A 25,283-nucleotide genomic window follows, 5' to 3' on the forward strand; every position below is an offset into this window, starting at 1 on the left:
TGGGATGATGCCCTCCCTGCAGGAAAGAACCAAGCACCTCCTTGCTCCTATCCCTCAGGCCCGTGATGGGGACGGGCACAGCGATCCCTCGCCACGGCTGCACTGGAAAGCCACGTCCTGCTGGTCGAGTGTGTCTTGGTGCCCCTGGCTCTCCATGTGCATCTCATGCATGTATGGCTGCGGGCGAGAGCAGCGTTTAGGTCCCAAGGCAGACTACCCCTGGGCCAAGAGCTGCGCTTGGCTCTGCCCCTTCCTTCTTCCCTCTGGCTGCAGAAAGAGAAGAACTGGAAAATGGCACTGGAGGTTAACGTGAAGGAGCCCCTGGGTAAGGCTGGGAGGAGACAGGGGCCGTGCCAAGCAAGGGATGCTGTGGTGGGGAACCCCCCTGGAAGGGCTTCCTTAGCACAGGGGAGGTTTCTTGCTATGGGATTAACTCTCATTCAGGCAAGGCTTGGAGCCAGGTGTGGGCTGAGGTGGTGTCCACATCCCCTTGGCTTTGGGAGCAGAGAGGCTAGGAACAAATCACTGCTGGTCTGATGCACCAAGAAGGTATTGGGCAGGGAATAACCACCCAGTATGGGTGTGAATGGTGCCCTTTGCCTGCCTGTGCTCAGGCCAAGGTTGGGGTGTGGGTCACCTGGCAGGAAGCACATTGTCCCCAGGGCAGTCCTGTGCATCTAAGCCTTGCTGTTCCTCGGAGGGACATGACCTGGCAGGTAAAAGCTGACAATGAAGGGCTCAGGCAGAGGCTGTGGGACCTGGAGGAGGCACTGGAGCAGGTACAAGTGGGACACTCATGAAGCTGAGGGCAGAAGTGGCACAAACCCAGACAAGTTTACTCCACCTTTCCCTTTGGCCTTGACCGCTCAGCCCCAAACCACCCTGCTTTTGGCCAGCCCATCTGCCTCCTATGCTGTCAGCACAGAAAGGCTCTGCATACAGACTCATACAGATGCCTGTATTCAACACAGGCAGAGACTTCCCTGCCTCCATTCCCTTGCCATCTCCATTAGTGCTCGAGAAGGGGCTGCTTTCAGCAGAGGTAAAACCTCGGGCAGAGGTTTGCGGTCGTTGCCACATGCAAAACTCTGCTCATTTTCACTCTCCCACGCTCCACAGAGGTAAAACTTTCCCTCCAGGGCTTCCCCCTGCCCCCGGCATCGTCACAGCCCTGCCAGAGAGAGGATGCAGATAACTGCTTCTACTGTGCCACCAAGGGGACACAAGGGTGTGTGATTAAGAACCGCTCTCAATGCTGCTTGTACACCCCAGGTCCTCTGCTGAGGACAGACAGAAGTCCTCAGTGTTAAAAAGGTATGAAATTAGCCTCCTTTAATCATCCTTTCGCTGTCATTAACTAGGAGCAATATTACAGTGGTGACTAGAATCCCTCCTGGCCAGCTCTAAGGTGGATTGTGCCATCTGTGAGTCCTCACCTCATCTGCCACGTGCCTTGTGTGCAAGCACCAAGCTGCTTCTCCTTGCACTGTCCTGCTGGGTGGCAATAAAGGGAGGCTCAAAACCCCAGGATGGTTTATTTGTGGGTATAGAGTATGCCACGGCCACTGCAGAGATGAGAAGGGCTTAAGGTGAGTGCTTTGTGATGGCTCTGGTGGATGAACACAGAGTTGCTCCTTGTCTGTCTTTGGAGATGCCTCCTAAACATGGCTCTGAAGCAGTTTTCCCTATGCTTTAAGGATATACAATGATGAGGCAGAGGCAAAAAGAGACACAAACACAATGGAATAGTTTTTAACCTGGCTTGATTAATGCTGTCAAGTTGCACATCTGAGTGTGAGCTCAGTGGGACTGTTGCTTTTGTTTAATACCACAAGACACCTCAGTCTGGATTGTTGCATTACAGTACAAATAAAAACCAGAAACAAAACCACATCTGCATCATACAAGGTGAGAAGAAGATGAGAATTCTAAATATTTACAGAGAGGGGCAAGGGGGGAAACCACAAAAAATATTTACATAAAAATACAGGAGCTTGTCAGCATATACATTTTACACCAGTTCACAAAAAAAAGACACTCTATAAATTAAAGTGAAGGGAACTCCAAAGGGAACCCAAGACTTTCTGCGAGGTTTTTCTCTCATGCGGCTCAGGGAAAGAAAAATCAAGTCTTTTACAGCAGGAAAATGAACTGCAAAACAACCCTTTCCTCCTCCCTCCCCACAACCGGATGGGGCAAGGCTCCACACACGCAGGTTTTATGTCTGTTGAGACCAGACCATGCCTTTCACCATCAGGGATCTGCAGCACGAGGCTCTGGGGAAGCTGCTGCTCTCCTAAGCTGCCTCTAAGGGAAGCAAACCAGGTTTTCATCCATGTTTCCTAATGCTTCAGTCAATGTACTGATGACCAGAGGACGCATGAGGGTCTGTCCCTTTCTGGAGGTAGAGAGGAACAGCAGGTTTTCAAGTTGGTTTTGGTTTGATGCAGCAACTTACTACCACTGTGCAATCCTTACTGACCCCCCCTTCAAACGATGAGCATAAAGCCAGGACCTCTGGAAAGACATAGGCACAAAGTTGTGGGTGTTTTGTGTGTGCATATAGATTTCACCTGATAAGACTCTATAAAAGGGAGACATTAATGCTTTACTTAAGACTTCATAGGGGCTAGGTCCTCCTTACCCAACATCTGCACTCCCCCTGGCTCTAAAGTCTCTGCTCTAAAGCAGAGGTGACAATCCAGTGTCACCTGCATGCATTAGGGAGAACCTTGGCTGGAAACCTGGGAAGTGGCAATTTCAGATGCAGACAGCTTGTGGCAACTTAGAAGGGTGTTACTTAAGAACATAGCTGCTTGTCATATCACTGGAGATAGGGTTAGCAAGGAATTACTACTTGGAGCAGAACGGGACTTGCAGTAAGAGTGTTCTTTGTGTTGCCCTCCCATTTCTCTGCTAGGACACTAAGAACTGAACAACAAACTCACAGGTCCTACTCACACATCTGGTGTAACCCCCCCTCACTCTGATGCATGATGCCCTCTGTAAGCTCAGCTATGATTTGGGGATGTTTTGACTTGATGCTGACTCAGCTGATGAGGATGAGGATAACCACAGTACAAAGGAACTGCATAGTTCACTGTATGGCTTTGTGCGGGGTGGATGCGGGATGCCTCCTGAATTGTACTCAATGTTTAAGCCATGGGCAGTAGCTACACTAAAAGAAAGGTGCTGGTGTACTATTCTGTGGGAAAAGCTGGTGCCTTAACCTTGCTTGTTGTTTCCCTCTTTGTCCTTGTGGCTCAGCACTAATGTACAGCAGTTACTTTGGGTTCTCAAGAGCTTGCAGCCCTTAAAGTACGTGCTGATGTGGCTGTGTGCAGAGGGATAGTAAGTTCTCTGCTGCCTTTCTTAAATGGAGACCTTATTCTCAAGAGGAAGGCTGCCTCACTTCCTGAAGCCCTTTACAGCTTTTCCTTCCCATGGGGCGACAGGGTACTTGGCACCTCACACAATGCACTGAGCTGCAGGGCCCAGGCTCAGGCAGGAGCAGTGACAAGCCCATAAGGAACAGTTGTCCAAGGATGGCACTAGAGGGAGACAGTGGCTTGGAGCAGGAAAATCCAGCGAGGCATTGACAATTCCTGGGAGCTGGGCTCAGCTCCCTCATAGTAGGATAGCCCTGGTTAACCTAAGGCCAAAATGGAGGTTAGGAGAGTTGCTGTGGGGCAGGAATGGGGAGTTAAGGCTTCCACAGAGAGAGAGGGTTGACCTCCAGCTCTCATTACCTGAATCCCAAATAGCCTGAACCAAACACATTGTTCCCTGCTTTGACTGGGGAGACTGTACTACAACGCCTGAAGACTGCTACTAGTCCTAATACAACACACACCTCTACTGAGAGAGCAGGTACTCACAGTGGACTCGCCTGCACTGAGGAACCTGGACAGGTCAGCCCTTCCCTATGGAGTCAGTTAGCAATGCCCAACGTGGCTCACCTCATGGCCCCTTTCTATCCTTGTTACTTTTCCTCCAAAGAGAACACTACAAAACCCTGACCCCTCTAACGTGGTGATGACTCACATGGGGATGGTGGTAACCTGCCTCACAGTGCTGCTTTTCCCTTTATCCCGTTCCCCCCTGCTGCCAGATTTAGCTCTGTAACACAGCAGAATGACTCTTCTCAACACGATGTTTAAACCAACAGCACTGCACAATGAAACAGGACCATGAGGTGGTGCCACTGAAACAGCCCTAGATGGGGCTACATGATGGGAAAGAAGTTAAAGGCTGGGGAGCAACTAGAAACAGGTTTTCCTTAGGATTTAAAATAGCCATGGAAGTTTGGTTCTATCATTGTGAGCTTTAACAGCTGTATGCTGACTACTGAACCTCCAGGGTTTTAATAAAACATTGAAGAGATTCAACATGGGTAGAAAAGCTCTTTCTTCAACCACACGGAACAGGAATGGCCTTGGAATTTCTTGGTGAACATATAAAACTAACTCAGTCTCAAGTATTGCTTGCAAAGCCCTGCCTAATGGAATGGATGTGCTTTATAAGGTGAGGTTGTAGGGCATCCTGGGATGTCCAAGAGGACCAATTTTCTTCTCTTTGACAATATGGAAAGCTTTTAAATACCTAGGACAACGTGGTTAGTGTATTAGAGAGCACACTGACCTTCTGTCCCTACTGCTAACTGGTATGAGCTTCGATTGCAATACAGGAGGCAATGCTATTTCACAGCACACAGACAGCACATAACCACTCTGTATGTGCCACAGCTTCACAGGGATCCCCTTGCCAGTGCAGAACTTACAGAAAGCTGTGTCCTGGAGACCTTCCTTGAGGTCAACAGGAGCATTCCCTGATCTAAGAGCTGCAGAATCTGGCCCGGGGCTAATGGTCATGCAGGTAACTCAGCACTTACACCATCATTCCCAGCTGGTGAGTCTGGCTCCAATTTACAAGCTGGACAGAACGCTAAAGAGACTTTATAGTATTGTTTTGTAGAGATGCTGCTGTCTGGCCAGCCACAACACAGCATCACATTGTCTGGACCGGAGACAGCCTAGCAGTAAAGAGGAACTGGCATGAAATGGGTGTGCTGCGTTCCCAATGGGTGTGCATGGTTTGGTGTGGGTTTGTGTTGTTTCTTTTGGTATGCGAAATGCAAACTGCCCTACTTGGCTCCCATAGAAATTGCAAGTAATTGATTTCTTGTAGTCAGACACAGCTCCTAAGTGAGCAGTTTTGAAAGTGTGCTGCATTCTGAGCTTGCTTCAGAGCCTATTCCACAGGCTTCAAGTGAAAACTGGCTCCCACCCACTTCAAAGCAACTGAAATGGATCCACGAGACCTAAGCACTAATTCTTAAGGGAGACTTCAGCATTTATCAGGAAAATACTTGGGAATTCTTTCCCCCCCATCCAGTTCTTGCTGGGGGGGGGCAGAACATGGGTTTTCCAAGGCCTGTACGGAGCCCCTTGCTGAGAAGCTGGCAGTGGGAAGGGAGAAGAGCTGCATGCACAGTTCCTCATGCACGGGGAGCACACGACGCTAACTGCCAATGGCAAAGGTGGGCAAGGACAAGCGTTCCCTTCCCTCCCTGCCCCAACAGCATCTCTTTCAGCTCTGCCCTATCATTCCAGTTGCCTCAAAACTACATGGAAAAGCTCTATGTCTACTACATAAAACCAGTGAGTGGCGGGGCTGGGGTGCTGCAGGGGGTTTGCTTTGCTCATGGGGCAGGACTTTGTGTTTGTGGGGTTTTTTTTCCATCACTGAAAAAATAAAACAGTCCACTGTCCAGCAGAGGCTGCTTAGACTCTATCCCACCTTCCCCCCACCAACTCACTCGACATGGACCTCTGTTTCAGGCCTCTGCAAACACAGCTCCGTCGGGAGGAAGGCTCCCTGGCCGAGCGCCGTGGCGTAAGTTCTACTGTGCACATGGGTAAAAGTGGGGGGCACAAACCCCCCTCCTCCAACATAGCCCCCTCTTTGGTGCTGAGGCATGGTATGGTAATCCTCCAAATTATCATACTGGGACACCACAGTCATAGTGCTTTGGCGTTTGCCAAGGGTTTGGTACGGGTAGAGCAGGGCTGAGTCCCTCTCCATGGGGTCGGGGTGCTGCATTCTGAGGCTGTGGCTGCGTTCGGGCTTGGGCGGCGGTGCCATGGGGGAGGCAGCGTGTTCCTCTTCCTTATAGCAGTCTCTGGAGTGTTTCTCCATGGACGTGGTGGGTCTGCCTCGAGACCTCTCCAAGTCTGGCCTGTCCTCTGCCAACCTCACCTCCTTGTGGTTCAGTCTCAGGGTCTCCTGGTTCCCTGGGATGTACTTGCTGCCCGCGTGCTGATAACCAATGGGCTCGGAGGGCTCGGGGCCACCTTTGGGCCTGTAGTCAGGATAAGGGGGCCCGTTTTTGGGTTCAGAAGGCTGCCTATGGCTCGCTTCCTGCTGCAAGTGCGTCCTGTGTTCGTTTGTGCCGCAGCCTGGCTCATGGAGCTTCCTGTTCCGGATGCTGCTCTGCTTCTGGGGAAGGGACGGCTTCTCTGACTGCCCATTCCCATAGGCTCCATGGTAATGGGCTCTCTCCAGCTCTGGCTCAGGGTGCTGCATGTAGTAACGCTCCTCACCCTCGGGTGTAGCTGCTTTGGCCGGGTACCTCCCCTCCTTCCCTTCCGCCACGGTGAGGAGACCAGTTTTCCCAGGATCGGACTTGCTGCGCAAGTGTATCACATCCAGTCCTCCCAGATCCTCCTGCAGCAGCGGGGCCACGTTATCATACTGGGACATCACCGGCCCTTTGACCTTCTGGCGCGTGCGGCTCTCCCGGCGGATAGACTGCATGCGGTACTTCTCCATGTCCTCCAGGTCCCAGGACATGTACATGTGCTTGATGTCCGGGGCAGGGGGCACGTCTCTGCTGATGAAGCTGTGCTCTTTACCTGCCAGGTGGCCGATGAGGCCACCCCGAGGGTAGGCTGACAAGCTGGGGTAGCGGTACAGGCCCTTGCTCTGCAGCCGCGAGGCATAGGAAGCAAAGTCTCGGCTGGGCAGGGGGTGGAAAGGCCGGACCCGCACGGTGCTGTAGGGATCCAGGTCATAAAAGCTCCCATCAGCAGTGGTGTAGTAAGAGGATGCAGAAGAGCTGGAGTAAGGGCTGTAGCGGTAATGTACCCGCCCGTTCTCAAAGTAAGGCTGCAGCTGAGTTACGTGGTAGTCGGAGTGGGGCTGATATGGCTTGTACTGATAGAGGGGCCGCGGGCAGTACACTGGCTCATCATCCGGAGGGACCTCGGTCCGTGAAATGGGAACAGAGCGGATAGCAGAGGCAGCAGGGGTGGGCACGTGCAGCGACTGGACCCTCCGGATCGTGGGGTATGGTGGAGCATCCTCAGCATAGCCGGCGCTGCGCAGCCCCGTTGGGCTCACGGAGGACACAAACTCTCTGCGGGGCTTGGAGTGCAGGGCAGAGGTGCTCTTGCCTTGGGTGGTGTAGGTGTTGTAGCGGGTGCCTGCGGACGCGGGTGCCTCGGAGCGAGGGGGGTAGGCTTGGTGCTGGTCAGGCTTGCTGTGGTACATGTGCGGAGGAACACTCTCAGGTCTGTACTGGTGGACGGAAGCTGGCTTGTGGTGCAGGTAGCTGTCTGGAGCAGGGGGCTCAGGGATGCTCTCCGGCTTGGGATGCGGCACGTACACGGTCTGCAGGGAAGCGTGCTTGGGAGGAGGGGGTGGCGGGGGTGGTGGCAGCAGAGCTTCCTCCATGGAGGAGGCCAGCATGGAGGAGGAGAGGAAAGCATGGTAGTTGGAGTTGTTGATGGGCTCTGCGCTGTTGGAGTGCATGGCGGCGGCGATCTTGCTCTCCAGCGTCCTCACCGGTGGGACAGGGGGTGGGAAGCTGTAGGAGGAGTGTGTAGGGACGGACTCGGACCGCAGGTGCAGCGGGGGAGCCCTCGTCATCTCCCGAGGCTTTTCCACATGGCTCTGGTGAGATGTGGGCACAGAGGAGGAGGAGCAGCGGGTGGTGGAGCTGCCTTCTGAGACGAAGGCAGGCACCGGCTCCGGTGGCTTCTCAGGTGCGGCTGTGCCCCATACCTACAGACACAGAACTGGTTAGACACAGGTCTTCCCTCTCCTATAGTTAAACATCACAGATGCTCATATGGATTAGTTCAGTTTAAGTTCTGGTTTGCTCTGGAGACCTAATGTGCTTCCGGAAAAGAGATGTGGAAGCTGCCCCCCTTCTGCCAAAGCAAGGGGCTGGTGGTGCCTCTGGGAGGTGTTGGCACCCACCACAAGTGGCAATCTAGGGCAAGGGGAGAAGCTGTCTGTCTATAGCAACAGGTTAAAACTCCTACACAGTGTTCTGCCTACAAATATGCTTAGTCAAGTGAAAATGCACCTGGATTTAAACTCCTCACACTCTGGTCAGCAGATCAAGTGACACAGCAGAAATCCCTTCCTATGGTGCTTCAGACAGGCTGCAGCAGCTTGGATTTCTGAGTGGATGTCTAACTCTCATGCAAGAATGTGAGGGTATTGTCAGTCTCAGTGCAGAATCCTAGAATCCCAGGTTAGAAGGGACCTTCTGGATCATCTGGTCCAACCTTTCAAGGCAAAGCATGGCCTAGACCAGATGTCCCAGCACCCTTATCTTGGAGTGTTGGGGAATCTGCCACGAGAGAGGATGCAGAAGTTCTCCCTTGGTTCTGAGCACTTCTGAACTAGCATTCCCTGTACCAGTTACCCCAGCAGATACCTTTTTATCTCCTTAAAGCCAAGGGGAGCAGTTCAGTTTGGATACAAGTAGGAAGCTCTTTACAGTGACGGTGCTGGCAAAGGGTCCCCAAAGAAGTGGTAAATGCCCCATCCCTGGCAGTGTTCAAGGCCATGCAGAACAGAGCAACCTGATCTCATGTGAGGTGTCCCTGCCTGTGGCAGGAGGCTGGAACTGGATGAGCTTTAAGGTCCTTTCCAGCCCAAACCATTCTATATTGGGGTGTTCGCTCAGCAAATCCTGCACTGCTTTCCTCTAAGCCTGGCTCTGGTGGGATCCCCAGTATCCTGTTTCTCCCCTGCCTTGTGCCATTTGGAATGGGACTCTCCCAGAGCTGAGCCTCCTGCATGCAAGGCTGGGGGGGGCACATGCACGTACCTGACTGGAAGCACCGGGTGCTTTAGCGGAGGCCACCGGCACTTGTCCCGTTGCCGCCTGGGGATCGTGGCGCTGTGCTGGGCCGGGCTGGCTGCTCGGTGCTGTGCGTGGTGCTGGCACTGCTGCCTCTGCCTGCGTCGTGGTGGCAGCCGCTGGTCCCCGCTGAGGCTCAGCTGCTGCTGCCTGGATGGGTGCTAAGTACGGCAGGGAGCCCGCGGTGCTTTTGTCCCCTGCACTCGGGGCAGGAGGAGCCTGCAGCTGGTCCTCAGCTGTGCAGATGGGAATGTGGTGCTTGTCCCCAGCCACACAGGTGCGGAGCTGGGGCTTATCTACAGGCAAGTCTGCTGCGGGTGGCTCCCAGTCAGGCAGTGCACCAGGAGGGTGGGAGGGGGTGTGCTCCCAGTCCCCAGCATGGGAGGGGAAGTGGTCTTGGTCCCCCGGTTTCCCAGGATGGAAGCTGGACTGCTCCTGCTCTGCATCTCTGCTGCCAGGCACGTCCCCGGGGGTGTGGAGAGGTGGAAGGGGGTCCTGGCTTCCAGGTGCACCCGGTGGGTGGTTCTGCTCCCCGGGTGTGCTGCTGCTACCTTGGAAATCCTGCTCTACTGGTGCACCCGTCAGGAAGTGAAGTCGGCTCTCGGGCAGACCAGTATAGAGGTGGAGCTTGTCTGGAGCACCGGCAGAGAGATGGAGCTTTTCTAGAGCTGTGCCAGCTTCAGCCTCTCCATAATTTGTGCTTTCAGCATGAGCATCTCCTGGCCTTTTCTGAGAGTGAGCGGACGCTTGCTGCGCGGACTCGGCTAAGGCTAGGGCCAGCATGCGCGCCGCGCTTTTCGGAGGAGGAGGAGGGATAAGAGACACAGAACTGACGGGAACAGGATCCTGGGGGGAGTCGAGGGCAACTGCTCCTAATGGGGGGAAAATCGAGAGAGAGAGTTGATTTTATGTTACCCAATAGAGTGACCTAACTGTAATGCCTACTATAGAAAAATAGATGCTTTCCACACTCATTCCCAGTGGCCGTTCCTTCCGAGGCGAAACACGACTCGGAGCTCAACAGCACAGCAGTTCATCACAAAGGGGGGGAAAACCCACAAGAGATTGTCTAAAGGCTCCTCTTGCATTTCTAGAGAGGTAGGAAGCAGAGAATGAGATACCCTTACACAATTGGGATCGTAAGGTTTTAGGTGAAAAGGTCCCTTCTTCGAGTGTTGGCTGACTTTTAATTTAAGAAAGCAAAGTCTTAGGTGGTCTATTGGCTGCAATGATTTAGAAGGACATGCTAGAGATTTTCACATATGACAGGATGGGGGGGAAAGAAGCGGTATATAGAGTATTATGTGATCTGTGTGATGTAGGGAGAAGGCAGAGGGTAAGACCTTGCATAGCCCTGCAAGACACTTGTGATCAGCACTGACGGGCAAGCCCCTCTCCTAAAAGGCACGCAGAGGAGGACGTTTCTGAGAGCAGGTCCCCTTTGGAACTTAAAGAAAGAATGGAGGAAAATGCACTGTACCTGGCTGTGTGTGTCCAGTGGGTACAGTCTTATTCTGACTGCTTGACATTGGTCTCTCCCCTTCTTCTGGCAACTCTGCTTTGCCAGCAGCCACTAGCTGCGTGTGCTGTAGCTCCTGATGGGCTCCTTCCCCTGCTCCTGTTTCACTGCTTTTCAGGGGCAAGGACATCTGGGTTGGGGACCTGTTTGTGATTTCAGTCATGCCAATCCCTTTGCTCCAGCTGGAAGTGGAGGAGTTTCTGGATGTGATGGGCCCTGCCCCAGTGGTTTCTGGCACACGGCTGGGCAGCGCGAAGGAGACGGGTTCTGGTGTGGTCAATGGTGGAGATATGATGGGTTTCCGACCTGTCTTGGGTGAGAACGTGGGGGGTTTGCAGCTCTTCTCTTCCGTGGGGCTCAGGTCCATAGTGAAGAAGGGACTCATCTTCTCGTGGAAAGGGGAGACTGGCTCAGAGCTGGTGGCACTGCCTGGGGTCTGCGACTGGCTGCCTGATTCTACATCCTTCTTTAGTGTGCTTGGCTTCTCCTTGTTTATGCCAATGGACTCCAGCAGGGAGGTACTGCTATCCAGGCACTCGGAGTCTGCTTGGGGTGGGCTGCACTGAAAAGACATAGGGTCAAAATCCAGGCTCGCAACTCCAATATCGGGTGGGCTCAGGTCAACGTCTTCAGAAGACCGAGGAGAGATGAGGGCAGGAACGTGGATGAGCCCCTCATCCCCATCACTGTCATCGTGGGGAAGGTTGTCATAAGAATTGCAGCGATTCATGTTTCCCAAGAGCTCTCCGTTGAAGGAAGCAGACAATGCATCACTACTGGACCTAGGTCTTCTGGGCCTAAAGAGTTTAGATTCACCTAGAAAAGGGTAGACAGAGATGGGTTTGGGTCAAACCTTATTGTCCACGAGGTGATGGTTTTGTGGTCTTTTTAAAGTAGTCTTAAGGTGGTGCAAGAGATGCTCAGCTGCTCAACTCTTACACACAAAACCAATGTAGTTAGCACTAGCTCTATTGTGGTTGCTCAGTCTGGTCTGATTTAGTCTGGAACTAAGCTGTGTGCACAAGCAAAACTAGTTTAAGTGTGCTGTAGAACCAAGGCTTTCTCTGTGATCCCCATCTGTGTTGGGCAGCAGTAAGCTGCTTCATTAGTTAGCAAGTCCAGCTTTTAGTGGAGGGCTGGCAATGAAAATCAGCAGTCACTGATGCCAAGCTGCCTTTTCAAATGCACACAGGCTAAAGGGACAGGGACAACTCGTCTTACCATCAACAGCATGCAAGGAGGTGAGTGATTCTTCACTCTTAGCTGAGCGAAGAGTCCCGCTGTCTCCTCGTCCACCTGCGGGAATGCAGCAAGACAGGGAAAGGCTGAGTTAGGGAAGGGGTTTATATCTGGCCATGTAACACAGGTAGGAAACCCACAAATGGGTTTTCAGCAATGGTAACAGTTGTGCTTGTTTTAGAGACCGGGGAAACATAACCCACCTAACCAGTAACTGCTGCAGGTGACAGGTTGGGAAACAACCCTCCTGTCACTCTGCTGCAGGCCCTTCTGGATGTACCCATGGTGATGGGTTGGCTCCTGCCAGCAAACAAAACCCCTTAAAATGGGGCAGAATGTAACATTTACACAACTTGTTTGATGAGCACTGAACAAGTGTGACTTCAGCACCCTGAGAGGACAGCCATCAGGGCACTCCTAGCATGTGTTTGTTATACTACAGCAGTCTTTATTTGGGAATGGCACCAGGTAAAAGAGGGGATAGAAGTCCTTGCTAGCTGGTGTTTAGGGATTTGTGGTGTGTTTTATTGTTGCTATTATAAATTGGGAAAGAGACAGTAAACTATACATGGAAAGGGCTGAGAATTCAACCTATGTATGTTGGATGTGGCTAGAAGAAGCTGTTGGGTGCACTTTGTGGAGAAGTGACTTGACTTTGATTGGTGTCTTGTGAGTGCAGCAAAGGGAGACAGAGCTTATTATTTCATGGTAAGTGTCATAAGGAATTACTCAAGGCTTATTACAGTGGTGCCCACATATGGTCTTTCACCAGCTGCTCTGAGAAGAGCACGAAGAGGGCTGTGAGATCCATTTAGGAAAGAGCAGTTAGCTGAAGGTGTCATGCACGACTCCAACGCTAGAAGGAGATGAAAGCACACTGCAGATCTGAAGCATGCCCTGCTGGGAAGCCTGCGGTCCTGGGGAGCTGGATCTGCAGCCTCACCTGCCAGGGCTATGGCTTTCATTTCGGAGGGCTCGCTGGGGTTGCGCTGCAGCTTGCGCTTGGACACGGAGGAGGATTTTCCCAGGTTGAAGAAGGAACGCCAGCTGCCAACCGGAGACTTCTTCATCTTGCTGGGAGGCCTTTTCCTGGAGGGAGAGAACAGGGCAGACTGCACTGAGCTGCTGTTACTGGGTGGTTGCTGTTAGCACTGAGCTTAGAAACTGGGTCTCCTTCCAATAGCTGAGGATGTTTTCTGTTCCTATAGCTCAGCCCTGAGGTGTTGCTGGGTATACTTCTGGTGTGGTGCAGGGGAGCTAAGCCCCATGCTCATACAGCACGGCAGTGAAGGAGTGGCTTTTAGTTAGCTGGCAGATGCACCAGTTCCCTGTGACCTGTGAAAGCACCTCTTGCTGACACTGTAAGATCACATCTGCCTCCTCCCACTGCCATATTTACATCCATTTCGAGCAGAACCTGGATTTGTTCCAGGCACTCAGTCCTGAAACCTGGAAACTCCCTGTGTTTCCAGGTGTTCACCTCACTTGCGTGTCAGTGTGTGTGACTAGTGCAGGTATCGCTACACATCACATACAACATGGTTTTATACAGGTAATAACCTTGCTAGAGGTGGCAGTGGCACAGAAGTTACATGGCTAAACTGAGTCCAGCAGTTCTGGACTCAGAACTGAGTCTGATCTAAGCTGAATCTAAGCTGAATCCTCACTGAATCCTCAGAGTCCAAAGCAGGTGGGAAAACTGGCTACATTCCTCCAGGTATGATAAGTGTAAGTCAATACTGGCAAGTTTTTGCTGTGATAAAGCCCCAAACCAGCTATGACACGGGCTGGAAAGGAAACTCGTCCCTACCTTTCAGATGGGAAGTCTATGACTGTGTGGAATTTCCCCTGTAAAGCTGCAGGGCCTTCTCCCACTTCGATGTATTTGCTGTCTGCCACGATGGGGGAGTTGATCTGGGCTTGTGTCCGTGCCTGGGCTTCCTCCAGTGTGAGCAGCTTGGTGGAAGGAGAGGACACCAACAGAGACTTGGGCCGTGATAAAGAGCTGTGCCCTGCAAGGGAAAACCACAGGCAACAGGAGAATGAGCACACAGCAGTACAGAGATCAAAGCTCTGCTCTGTGTGTCTAGGGAGGTGCTGTGTTTTCCTAAAGCTTTGTTATTGCAGCCACTGAAAGACGTGGTCAGAGTAACCCTTTTGTTAGAGGGATGGTTATGACAAACACACATACACGTAATTGAGAGCAGCTTAGTGCCTTTTGAGAAGCAGGGAGGGTAGAAAGCCACATGAATATAAGCCTTCTTTAAGCTCCACCTGCATGCAAAAGCCTGTAAAGAAAGCTATGGGTTCATTCATATGGGTCAGCCCCAGGTTCTACACCTCTTGGTGCAACAGAAGTGCTGTGTGTGAGTTAAGGGGTCAAGGGGAAGGATGCCACTGCATCTACACCCTGGCTGGTTCCTTCCCTACAGCACCCCAGCTCATGTGCAGTGTGTTTGTCAGCTGTAAATGCTATCCCAGGTGAAGTCTGGGTTCCAACACTCTTTGCCTTACCCGGAGTGGCATAAAGCAGGCTTGGGAATACCACTTTCACCTCTCAGGGGTGGGAGCAGGTAGGAAGCCATGCTCAAAGCCAGGCTTCTGGAAGCACTGAAGAGATGCTGCCTTGCCTGCTATTGGCTGTCAAAGAGCCTGAGCCATCTCCCTGCCAGTTCTGTGTCAGAGCACACTGACTGTGAGTGACCAACTCATTGAACAATTAGCTGAATTTCCATGGTCCACTCTAAGCCTGAATAACCATTTGGCTCTGATTCTTAGTGTGCTTATCTTGCCCTGGCAGTGCTCAGCCTGCTGTGGCCTATTCCTGTTCAGCCAAGTTAACCTCTGGCTCCTCTTGACTTGAGATTGCCTTCCAGCAAGAACAGAAGCTGGACTTGAAGCAACTCTGCTGTCTAAGAGGGGGAGCAGTAAATACACTGGAAAACCAACTATCTGTACCTGCAAAGGATGAGTACCTTTCATAGGAAAGGCAGGTTATCAAAGCAGATGGTACAGGCTGACTGTTGCTTAGGAGCAGTAACAGCTCGTGGTACCTAAGTTTGCTGAGCTAACAGGGAGTAAACTTCCTTGATGCAACTCTGCTCCTTTCCAATGGAATGGGCATACTTACAGCAGATGCCAAAGTATTCCCTGTTAACTTCCTTACTCTGTACTCCATTACTGAATACAGAAAGCTTGCTTTAAATTGCTTTGTTTCTCTTTATGTTCTAAGGTGCTGGTGAGGGTGGACACATCAGGCATGGTGTGGTACTGCAAGGCAGCTCGAATGGACATGCAGGAGCATCCTTGAGGATGGTTTTCAAAAGAAAGGGAGCAAGGGGTACACAGATTTAGGAGATTACTTACAACTTCTCAGTGCTAGAACATAAAAGCAGCAGCCAAACATTAAAGATACATGCTTATGTGGAGCATCTTTGGCTTCTATGAAAGGTGCTAACAGCAGTTTCTAACCCCAGGCTGCATTTGCCTGGAAATCTGTCCTTTAGCTTACAGAACAAATGTATTTTCAATGTCCCAGATGCCCATTAAGTGTCTGATACCTCTTTTGATCAAGGTGCAGCTCCTGGAGGAAGCCACTCACCTGCTCCATCCCGTATGACTGAACTGAGCTTGGAACTGAAGAGGACATCCACATGGTTCAAGATGAACTCCACAACCACTGACTGGATGCGCACCTCCATGAAGGCAGCGGTTCCACTGAAGCAGGCAGACTCTATCTGCTTGGATCTGAAGAGAAGGCAGAGGAAATGAAACACCAACAGCCAGAAGAACACTTGAAGATGTGCTCCTTTTGGGTAAGGCTTTGGCATGTTGTGCCTGGTTCCTCAGGCAGGACTTCAGGGGCAGAGATTGTCTCCCATTGACCCTGCCCAGCCAGTACCCCAGTATACACAGCAGCAAAGACATCACTTGACTGCCTGGGGGTGAATTGCCAGCAAGGAGAAAAGAGCTTACCCTAATTAAGTGGCCACAGGGGAATCTGTGACTCAGGCTGGACACAGAAGGAGTCCAGGAATCAATACAACAGAGGCCAGGGTTGTGGCTGAACTACACTGCTGGGTCAGGAGCTGGCCTTGAGCTTGTGCTTCATTCCCATTAGCAGGTTCCAGAGGAGGAAAAGAGCACATTGGAGGAGGAAAGGAAGCTCTTTCTCACCTGCTGAAAGCTGTGATTTTGCTGGAGAGCAGCTATCCGGGTTTATGGAAATAGAAAACCTCATCTTGTATTGAAATGGGGGAGAAAAGCCAAAGAGTACCTTAGGAGGTTTGGAGCCCAGACAATTGCTAAGTTCTTGGTGTGCATGTTTGTGATGGAGCAGTAATCAGCAAGACGAGCCAAATGCCTCATTAGGAACTCCAGTGTCCTGGAAAAGAGGAGATAGGCCAATGTTCAGCACGGATGAGCAGAGCCATGCTGTGGCTCACAAAACAAACCCCACTTCATTAGTTTCTTTTGGTCTGACGGCTCCCACGAAACACAACATTGCACTATGTACCCTAAGAGTGATGGTGAAGTTGTCTTTAGCAACTAATTACACTGGGCTGGGGGTGTCTGTCCTCGTTTGTGTGGGCTCAAGGAAAAGCTGCTCAGTCCAAGGGCTGGAGGGCTGGATGCAGAAGCAGTGCCCTGGAAATTCACTGCTTGGCTGCTTTACTGCAACACTGTGCCACAAAACTCCACTTTGAGCCTGCTTATGAAATGACCTGCTCCAGGGTTCTATATACATATAAAGGTTAAACTTCCCAGGGACAAGGCCTGGAGTGAGGATGGATGTTTCCAGCTGGCAATAAAACGCAGAGCTCTAGCACACCATGAGACTTCTCTGCATAGAGCAGCACAACAGTGAAGTCTCCCTCTTTGTACATTGGTTTGCATCCTGGTGTCTCCCATGTTCCCCCTCTGGTCTAGGGCAACACCACACACAGAGCTCCAAGTCTTTGTTCACCCCCATAAAATGAAGAGGCATTTTAGGGAACATGTGGAATGCACTGGAGAAAAGGAGATCACTTGTGAGGTCCCTCAAGGCCCTATCCCCTTGGTTGACATATACAGAGTAATGCCATTAAGTCACCAGCTACCACACTAACACACACAGTTATAGCTTATAACACATTAGTTAACAATGATTAGCTCAGATGAATGCCCATAGAGTTAATTATTGATAATGAAGTAATATATAAGACAGTTATAGCACCCAGAAACAGCACTGCAATGGCCCAGCTAACCACCATACATTACAATGATTCAAATAGTCATAGTATCTAATCATAAACACATTAACATTTTCATACCCCATTAAACTGCACAGAACTTGAAAACAAGATCAACAGATCCCCTAATTTTAATATATTAGCATAAACTAGAATACATTATCATAAATCCTCATACTACTGAATAGAGTCGGGCGGGACATGAGATTAGCTGGTCCCCTCATTTCAATTTTAGCATAAATCATCATTCATTAACATAAAATTTTAATATTTCTATCTAAAGCTGCATAGAGTCAGAACATGGTATGTCCTCCTCATTTAAATATATCAGCATAAATTAGTATAATTAACATAAACTTCCATGTATAGGTATAAATCTGCATAGAGCAAAAACGCAAGTTCACCAGATCCCCTCATTTCAATGTATTAGCATAAATCTGAATAGGGCCCGATCACCAGATCCTCTCATCCAAGTACCTTTGCATTTACTCGGATAAATTAGCATATATTAGCATAAATTTGCACTGAATTACTTTGCTTTATCTTGTTGCTTGCTTAGCATTCTTTACACAATAGTTATCGATATCCAAATAACTTTAGGAGTTGCACCCAGCCATTAGAGTACATAGTTGATGAGGAGAACTTAGTACACCCCATTACAATACTTAGTTACTAAAAGACTCATTATCATACACTATTATGTTAGTTATTAATACCAATCACCAGCTTTTTTGTGTCTAATGCCTTTTTACCATAACCTTTAATACTCAAAGCTATTAACACGGCCTTGAGTATTAAACACAATTACTTGCACTCTAATAACACCAATTAGTAACTAATTTGTGAGCTACACAATAACTCACAAATTAGCTAATAATAAGTTGGAATATATTACAGTTAGCTGGTGTTTTTTAAACCCCATATTATAATCAGTCTCCTACGACACTGTATTTGCCTCCAAACGTAGTTCCCAAGGCAGCAAACAAGACTATGCAGAGGAGATAGTGTTTGCTAAGGAGCAAAGCTGAGCTAGAACCCATGGTGACACTGACCTGTAGTGAGGAGGGGGCAGCTGCTGGATGACATCATGGATTTTCACCAACCGTTCCTCATCTGTAGCAGCAGAAACAGCATCCTGCAATGAGACAGGAAGGGATTTAGCTGCAAGTAAGACTCAATACCTGATGCATCGTCTGGATCCATGTGGCCTCTGCAGCAGTGAGGTGAATTGTGTTGGTCTTTCACCTTCTGGGGACACAGATAATGTGAGAAAGGCCAAGTACATCAAGATCTGGGCCACTTTCTAGCATGACAGAATCAAAGAGGTTAGAAAAGACCTTTAAGATCACCAAGTCCAACTGTTAAGGACAACTCATGCTGGCACCTCAGTACCTATAGTAAGAAAACTGAAATACAGACTTTCAGAAGCAGACTTTAAAATGGAGCCTTTCAGCCCAATGTTCAAATAGGGAACAAGAGGTGGGGAAGGTCCCTTTGTGCTCTGAAACAGGGATGAAAAAGGGGGGAAGAACGGAGGGATTGATTGGTTTTAAAGCTGCCTTTATAACATGGGTGCAAAACAAGCAATTTTAGATGCACTGCCTGGGATTTGGGGCTTATTTTATCCGTGTATATAAATGGGAGCAAAAATACAGAGCTGGACACGAATCAATTTGTTCTGCTGTTCAATCTGGACACACAGAGAAGCAAGAATGAGGCAGCAAGCAATTATTACTGTAGGTGAGACCAGAAAGACAAATCCACATTCCCTCCTTCCAGCAAGGCTGTAAATCATCACCTTAAATACAACAGAGCCATTCCTTACAGAGGGTCTCCAGCTCCAAGCAGTGCTTGCTTCTAATCCCAGTCCTGTTCCAGTAAGCACTGGGGGATGGCAAACAATAGAGGGGAATTCTTACTTATGTCCCAATAGCCTCGACCTGGGGCCCCACAACTGGATGGTGTGGCACAGGGGACATCAGCACATGGTAGTAAACCTAAAGGGGGAGATGTGATCTAAAAACCCCAACTTAAGCAGAAGTAAGACAAAGAAAGGTGCATGTAAGAGAGGTTCAGCTTCCTGCTGGGTCCTCTTTGGTGTTTCTCCATGTGGATGAAGTGGAGCTGAAGCAGAAAGCCAATGGTACTTACTGAGAACTTCTCATAGAGCTGGTAGGTCAGCAGAGGGTTCGGGAGCTCACGGAAGTACAGCTTGCAGAGGGAGCCCACGCAGTGGATGTCCTGGATGTAAATATCCTTTGTCAAGTCAGGGATCTGCTCGGAGTCAAACTCGTGGCTGGAAAAGAGCACAGGAAAATGGGCAAAGGGGATGAAAAGGAGGGATGAAAAGGAAAACCAGTGCAAATTACAGTCAAGGAAAGAGAGTAGCTCCTGATCAATAGGAAAACATGAACCCTTAGTGCCCAAAGCCATGGACCCAATGCCCGTGGTGCTGCTAGAATGGAGCTTTCCAAAAAGACCTTTTTTGTCTAAGAAGGCATTTCCAGTTAGTTGTACAACTGCCTGCCTGGCCTGCAAGCCCTATTGCTGCGACAGGGCTTTTCCCAAAGGCTGAACATGTCTTCCATGAGCACAGAGGCGATGTGAAGGTTTAACTGTGACTGGGGCTGCCTGGTGGAGCAGAGTGGCCAGGTCAGAAGGAAAGCTGCTGTCCCTTCGCATTGCAAAGGCTTGGAAATCAAAAAGAGAAAGCAATGCCCACCAGCAGTGCTATGAGCAGGCAGAAACTGGGGTGAGCAGACATTCCCTGCGGATACGCCTCTGCTACAGGGTGAGGGGAGCCAGGAACCACATGAAGAAAACCCCTGAGCATTCCCCTGGTTTTCCAAGGAAAACCCAAATCACAGCCATTTATGAAATAAAAGCTGAGCTGCTGGAATATGGGCATGGAAAGTGCTGGTTTGAATCAGGACTGGCAGGGGCTGTGAGAACACGGCTGCTCCCTATGAAGCTGCACTTCCCTACAAGGGGCTTTAAGCTGCGAACCAAACGTGCCCATCAACTGTCTACATTGAAACCACAATGTCAGGGGCTTGGTGGCATCATCCCCAGCCTCTCCCCCTGCCCAAGCCAGGCAATTTTTAGCCCAGAAGATGAAACGTGCCTTCAGCACAGCTCATACACAGAGCTCACCTCTCTGCTGACAGAATGGAGCCCATTTGTACCCGTGTCCAAGGCACCAGGTGCATTTGTAACTGCAACCATCAACCCTACATCCCTTACAGGGTGAGGAAGCAGCTCCTGCCTTCCCCTAGACACAATGATGTGTGATAGAAGCCAGCCTGGGGGACAGAAGGGATCTCTGCTGCTTCAGACTAGAGGTGAAGAGCCCATCCCAGTGGGTCAGCTGTGGTGTCCTTACCGCAGTTTCTGGATGTTGGATGCGATCCCGGACAGACGATATATCCCATCCACAATGCCATGCTTCTCAATGAATTCAGTGCAGCTCTTGAGGACCTGTGGGACTAAGGAGCAAGTGTTGCTGGTTAGTTGAGTGTGTGATTCAAGTCCTAGTTCAGGCTGAGGCCATACACTAAACCCAGCTGAGCTATTGCTTTAGTTCTTCCTTTAGTTCTTAGAGGAGAGAGTCTGTAATGAATTTCACTTTAGGAATTGGTGTGGAAAGCAGTCAGAGGTTTCCTTTGCTCTAAAATGCCAGGCTGTGAAGCAGGTTGAAGAGACTCAACTGTGGTCAAGCAGAGACAGTGCAGGTCCCATCACACCTCCCGCAAGAACCATGGCATGAAATCCCATGCCAGGAGAGCTACAACAGTGAGTAAAGACACAATATTAGCTGATGATTTCTTTTGTGTGCAAATCTACACAGGATTAACCCTTCCCCCTTGGCTTAAGCAAATGCAAACATTAAGGAGATGCTACTTTCTGTACCAGAGCCTGTCCTGGCTCTGTTTTAGCTTTTACCACTGAGAGATTCCCCCCCCTAATGTCTACCAGAGCGTGACTGGATTTAGAAGCTACACAATGTACCCCACTCACAGAAGCTGCAGACAAACCAGGCTGTGGCAGAATGGAAAGAATAAGCCCAGAGGCTGTAATTAGGTGTCAAGTTAATATTCCAACCGCTTCACCACCCAATTCCTTCCAGCTGACTTCTCAGCCTCACCAGCACCCACTGCGCATCCTCGGGAGCTGAAGAAGGAGCAAATGGCTTCAGGAAAGGGAGGCAAAACTGCCCTGAACACTGAAGGAAGAGCAGGACTGAGCTCTTGTGGGCCTCAGCAGATCCTCATGGGAAAAGCTCAGATCCTGGTGGATCCCTCCACAAGCTCCTGTGCTGATCCACATTTATCCCAACGTTAGATGATAGGGCTGGTCACAGGTCAAGTGGCAAATCCCCGTCCATCAAGCAGCAGATGCCATCTGTGAGGCCATTCTCCTGCACTCAGATGCTCTGTGCTCCCCATCTCTGCAGCCTGAGGAAAGACCCATACTAAGGGGTTCCCTGGCGATCAGCAGGTGAGTCCTGAGCACAGGGCACTGGTGCTGTGCACCCAAGCACAGGGCACAATAAAATGGCCCTAAATTCTAAATTCTAACCCTTTCTGCAAAGGGATTCAAACCCTCCAGGTTTCCTATAGCCCCTTTAGGCACTGGAGCTGCTCTAAGTTCTCCCCTTAAGGAGCCTTCTCTTCCCCAGGCTGAGCCAGCCCAACGCTTGAACAAGCCCCCAGTGCTCAACTCCACAACCCCACAGACTTTAACAATCCACAATGGAATCTCATTAGGGTTCCCCATTGAAAGCAATACATAAGCAAATAAAGACATAGCACATTCCTGCCCAATTCCTACCAGGAGGCTGATAATGCCCAGGGAAGGTGATGCACACACTGTGTGTGGGACCTTCCAGAGCTATGCACCCCTCCAAGGCCTCATCCCCTGGGGTTTATGGAGCTGTGTCAACAAACAGCACGCTGAGAACAGTGTTTGCATGGTATTTATGGTATTTGAGCTGAGCAGCAACCTGTTGTGACAATGTGAAGCAGGTCAAGGGACAACAGGGGGAAGGGTGAGGAATGCAGCACCTACAATATGCTTCCCAATGTACTTCCTTGTCATGGACACAGGCAGAAGAACGAATAGACACTGAAGAGCTCCAGCAGACTTGCTCTATGCATTCCCTAATCTGGTTACCAGGACGAGCTGTTCTTTCAAGCTAAATATATCCTAGCATGGATATTTTGGGGGAATTCTGCAGGGTTGGAGAAGTGCCTGCAGTCCACAGCTATACCTGAAGGCCTTTGGAATGGTGACTTGCTTGTTCTGAATGTTTAACATGCATTAACTCTGCCCTTTGAGTCCCAAGCCCTCCAGCTACATCCTTACCTACATGTATAGACACACACCTGGAGGGGACCGTGTCATGTCAGGATGGGATGACAGCACAAGCTGAGACTTGACTTTACAACAGTGGTTTCTGCATCACGGTGTGACCTTTCCAGGCCCCTCTCCCTGCCTGGGGCATAAATCCCTATGGGAACATGCCAGTTCAGAGCCTGATTTCAGCATCTGGATCCCAAACCAATCACAAACATAACACTGGGATTTCTTCTCTCAGGATGTAGTAGCATCCACACTAAAATCCCACTGATGTTAGTTAATTGTTGTGGTTTCCTGCAATCCTACCAACCAGGCTCAATGGCACACATGCTCTTAGCTCAGCACCCAGGTCCTGATGGCCACCACAGGCAAGCTGCTTCAGCACAGGGTAACATACAGAACATGCCTCCAGCCCCAGGCATCTCTGCTCAGGAAACCTCAGGGCCCACCAGAACTGGTGTCTGTGTTTGTTAAACCCAGCACAAATCCCTTCCCAATCCCATGTTCCCAGGCAAACAGCAAAACTGTGCTGATGGAATTGGGTTTATTCCTTCCCTGAGCAATATTCCTTCAGCTTTAAGGCTCCATCCAGCCCAAACCATTCTGTGAGTCTATGCTAAAGCTTCAGGATCTATTTCTCATGAAAGCTCTGCAATGCACTTTCCGAAGCAAAAACCCTGATGCAAAGCAACCCCCTTTGTGGTCCAGGCCATCACAAGCAGGGGTTTCACCCACGCCTCCTTGGATTCCAGGATGTGCCTTGTGTTTACAGCTCAATCGAGTGTTTGATGAAAGGAAAGGGGGGAAAAAGCAACAAATCTGTAAATATTTATAACTTTCTGCTTTCCAGCAAAGTTTGCTTCATTTCTGGTTTGTCCTGTTCCATTTCACTCTCTAGCAGCACAAGAGAGAGGGGAAAATGGTTGCATTTACCCTCTGAAGCATCCATAGAAGCTAAATACTAAGACTCAGCTGTCCTGAATTCCAAATCGAGATGGCAAAGACCCAAAGCCAGCCAGGGAGACGTTTACTGTCATGAAAACTCTTAGTAAATGGGACTCCTCATACTAATAGGAACCAAAATGACAACACAGAGATGGCCAACCTCACCCTTGAGCTAAGGGGAACCAGGTCTTTACAGATCCCTGCCAAGATGCTGCCCAAGATCTCATTCTTTACGTTCCTGTTCTGATCACAGTGCTCTTCCTAGCTCAAATCTGCAATAAATTAGCATCTAAGGCATCACTCAGGCTCGAAGGAACAGGTAACACTGGAGGACCCCCAACAAGAGGCATGAACACAGGGTACTTATGGAATCATAGAATCCCAGCCTGGTTTGGGTTGGAAGGGACCTTAAAGCTCATCCAGTTCCAATCCCCTGCCACAGGCAGGGACCCCTTCCACTGGAGCAGCTGCTCCAAGCCCCTATGTCCAGCCTTGCCTTGAGCACTGCCAGGGATGGGGCAGCCACAGCTTCTCTGGGCACCCTGAAGCCATAGAGTGCTCTGTTTCAACATACTCAGAAGCACAAATGAGGACATGGCATAGATGCTGCAATGCAGCACTTCACCAGCTCCCACACTAACCAAACACAGCCTCTGCAAGCACAATTCTTTCTAATTGGGGTCAAGCTAAATTTAAGTTCTATTTGGTTTCCTTTGAGAGGAACAAAACAAATAGGGGAAAAAAGTCTCTCTGCCTCCAAAGGGAACACGGCCTCTGCCTGAGCCAGAGTGTGCTGCATAGAATCACAGAACCCCAGACTGGTTTGGGTTGGAAGGGACCTTAAAGCTCATTCAGTCCCAACCCCTGCTATGGGCAGGGACCCCTTCCACTGGAGCAGCTGCTCCAAGCCCCTGTGTCCAACCTGGCCTTGAGCACTGCCAGGGATGGGGAAGCCACAGCTTCTCTGGGCACCCTGTGCCAGCGCCTCAGCACCATCACAGGGAACAGCTTCTGCCTTAGATCCAACCTGAACTGCCCCTGTTCCAGTCTGAACCCATCACCCCTTGTCCTATCACTGCAGTCCCTGATGAAGAGCCCCTCTTTAGGCTTTGGTAATGAACAGAACTCTGACCATAACTCCAGTCTGGTTCAACACTGCATTTCTGAGGAGCACATGAACACCTTGCTGCTCATTCCAAACACTGCTCCCATAAAACTACCTGGTTATGTTCTGTTTCTGAGGTGAGGGAGCCGAGCTCTTTGCTCTCTCCAGTTCCACACAGGGTCTGCTGTGCCATCTCCATCCCCTTTCAGCAGCTGCCTCCAACACTGAGCAACATTAATGCTATGGGATGAGGGAATCTTCACACTGCTCATGCACGGAGCCTGGTTCACAGGAAAACAGCAACATCTCCACCAAACCAATCCCAGGATTACATCACTTGGAGCTGAATCACACCCAAAACCAACCCTGCTGTGTGAAAAGGAGACATGCCCCTGTTAGCAGCATCCAAACTGGATCTGCTCCACTCCAGGCAGTTAGGAAAGAGTTAGGAACTCAAGGGTGAGCAGCTGCTCAGGTGTAGAGGCCTCATTAGCCCAGTGCAGCACAGTCACTCAAGCACATGTGATGTGAGGTGGAGTGACCAGAAGAAGATGTGAGTTCCCTGTGACTGTCCAACAGGAGCCTCCAGTGGACTTGGAACAGTGCAGTTCAGCTCAGGATGTGTCTTCTAATGCCAACTGCAACGCACAGCAAGCCAGGGGAAGACGTCACCACGGAGGGCAGGGATAAGCTTCAGTTACTGCTGACTTTTGCCTAGTTAAAATGGGC

The 25,283-nt window shown here is 50.2% G+C and overlaps 1 protein-coding gene across 2 annotated transcripts in view; it reads right to left on the reverse strand.

The window, feature by feature from the left end:
• Positions 1-1,746: 1,746 nt before the first annotated feature.
• ARHGAP32 (Rho GTPase activating protein 32) overlaps positions 1,747-25,283 on the reverse strand; it is a 167,824-nt gene continuing 144,287 nt past the window's right edge. For both annotated transcript variants that reach the window (XM_034069493.1, XM_034069492.1), the window contains 11 exons: positions 20,529-20,631; positions 19,298-19,442; positions 18,199-18,281; positions 16,192-16,299; positions 15,517-15,662; positions 13,726-13,927; positions 12,859-13,004; positions 11,898-11,972; positions 10,638-11,492; positions 9,125-10,029; positions 1,747-8,064 (listed from right to left, as the gene is read on the reverse strand). In XM_034069493.1, the coding sequence (XP_033925384.1) occupies positions 5,815-8,064; positions 9,125-10,029; positions 10,638-11,492; positions 11,898-11,972; positions 12,859-13,004; positions 13,726-13,927; positions 15,517-15,662; positions 16,192-16,299; positions 18,199-18,281; positions 19,298-19,442; positions 20,529-20,631 (5,018 nt within the window). In that variant the 3' untranslated portion in view covers positions 1,747-5,814. The remainder of the gene's footprint in view (positions 8,065-9,124; positions 10,030-10,637; positions 11,493-11,897; positions 11,973-12,858; positions 13,005-13,725; positions 13,928-15,516; positions 15,663-16,191; positions 16,300-18,198; positions 18,282-19,297; positions 19,443-20,528; positions 20,632-25,283) is intronic.

The sequence above is a fragment of the Melopsittacus undulatus genome, chromosome 15 (assembly GCF_012275295.1).
Source record: "Melopsittacus undulatus isolate bMelUnd1 chromosome 15, bMelUnd1.mat.Z, whole genome shotgun sequence".
Taxonomy (NCBI): domain Eukaryota; kingdom Metazoa; phylum Chordata; class Aves; order Psittaciformes; family Psittaculidae; genus Melopsittacus; species Melopsittacus undulatus.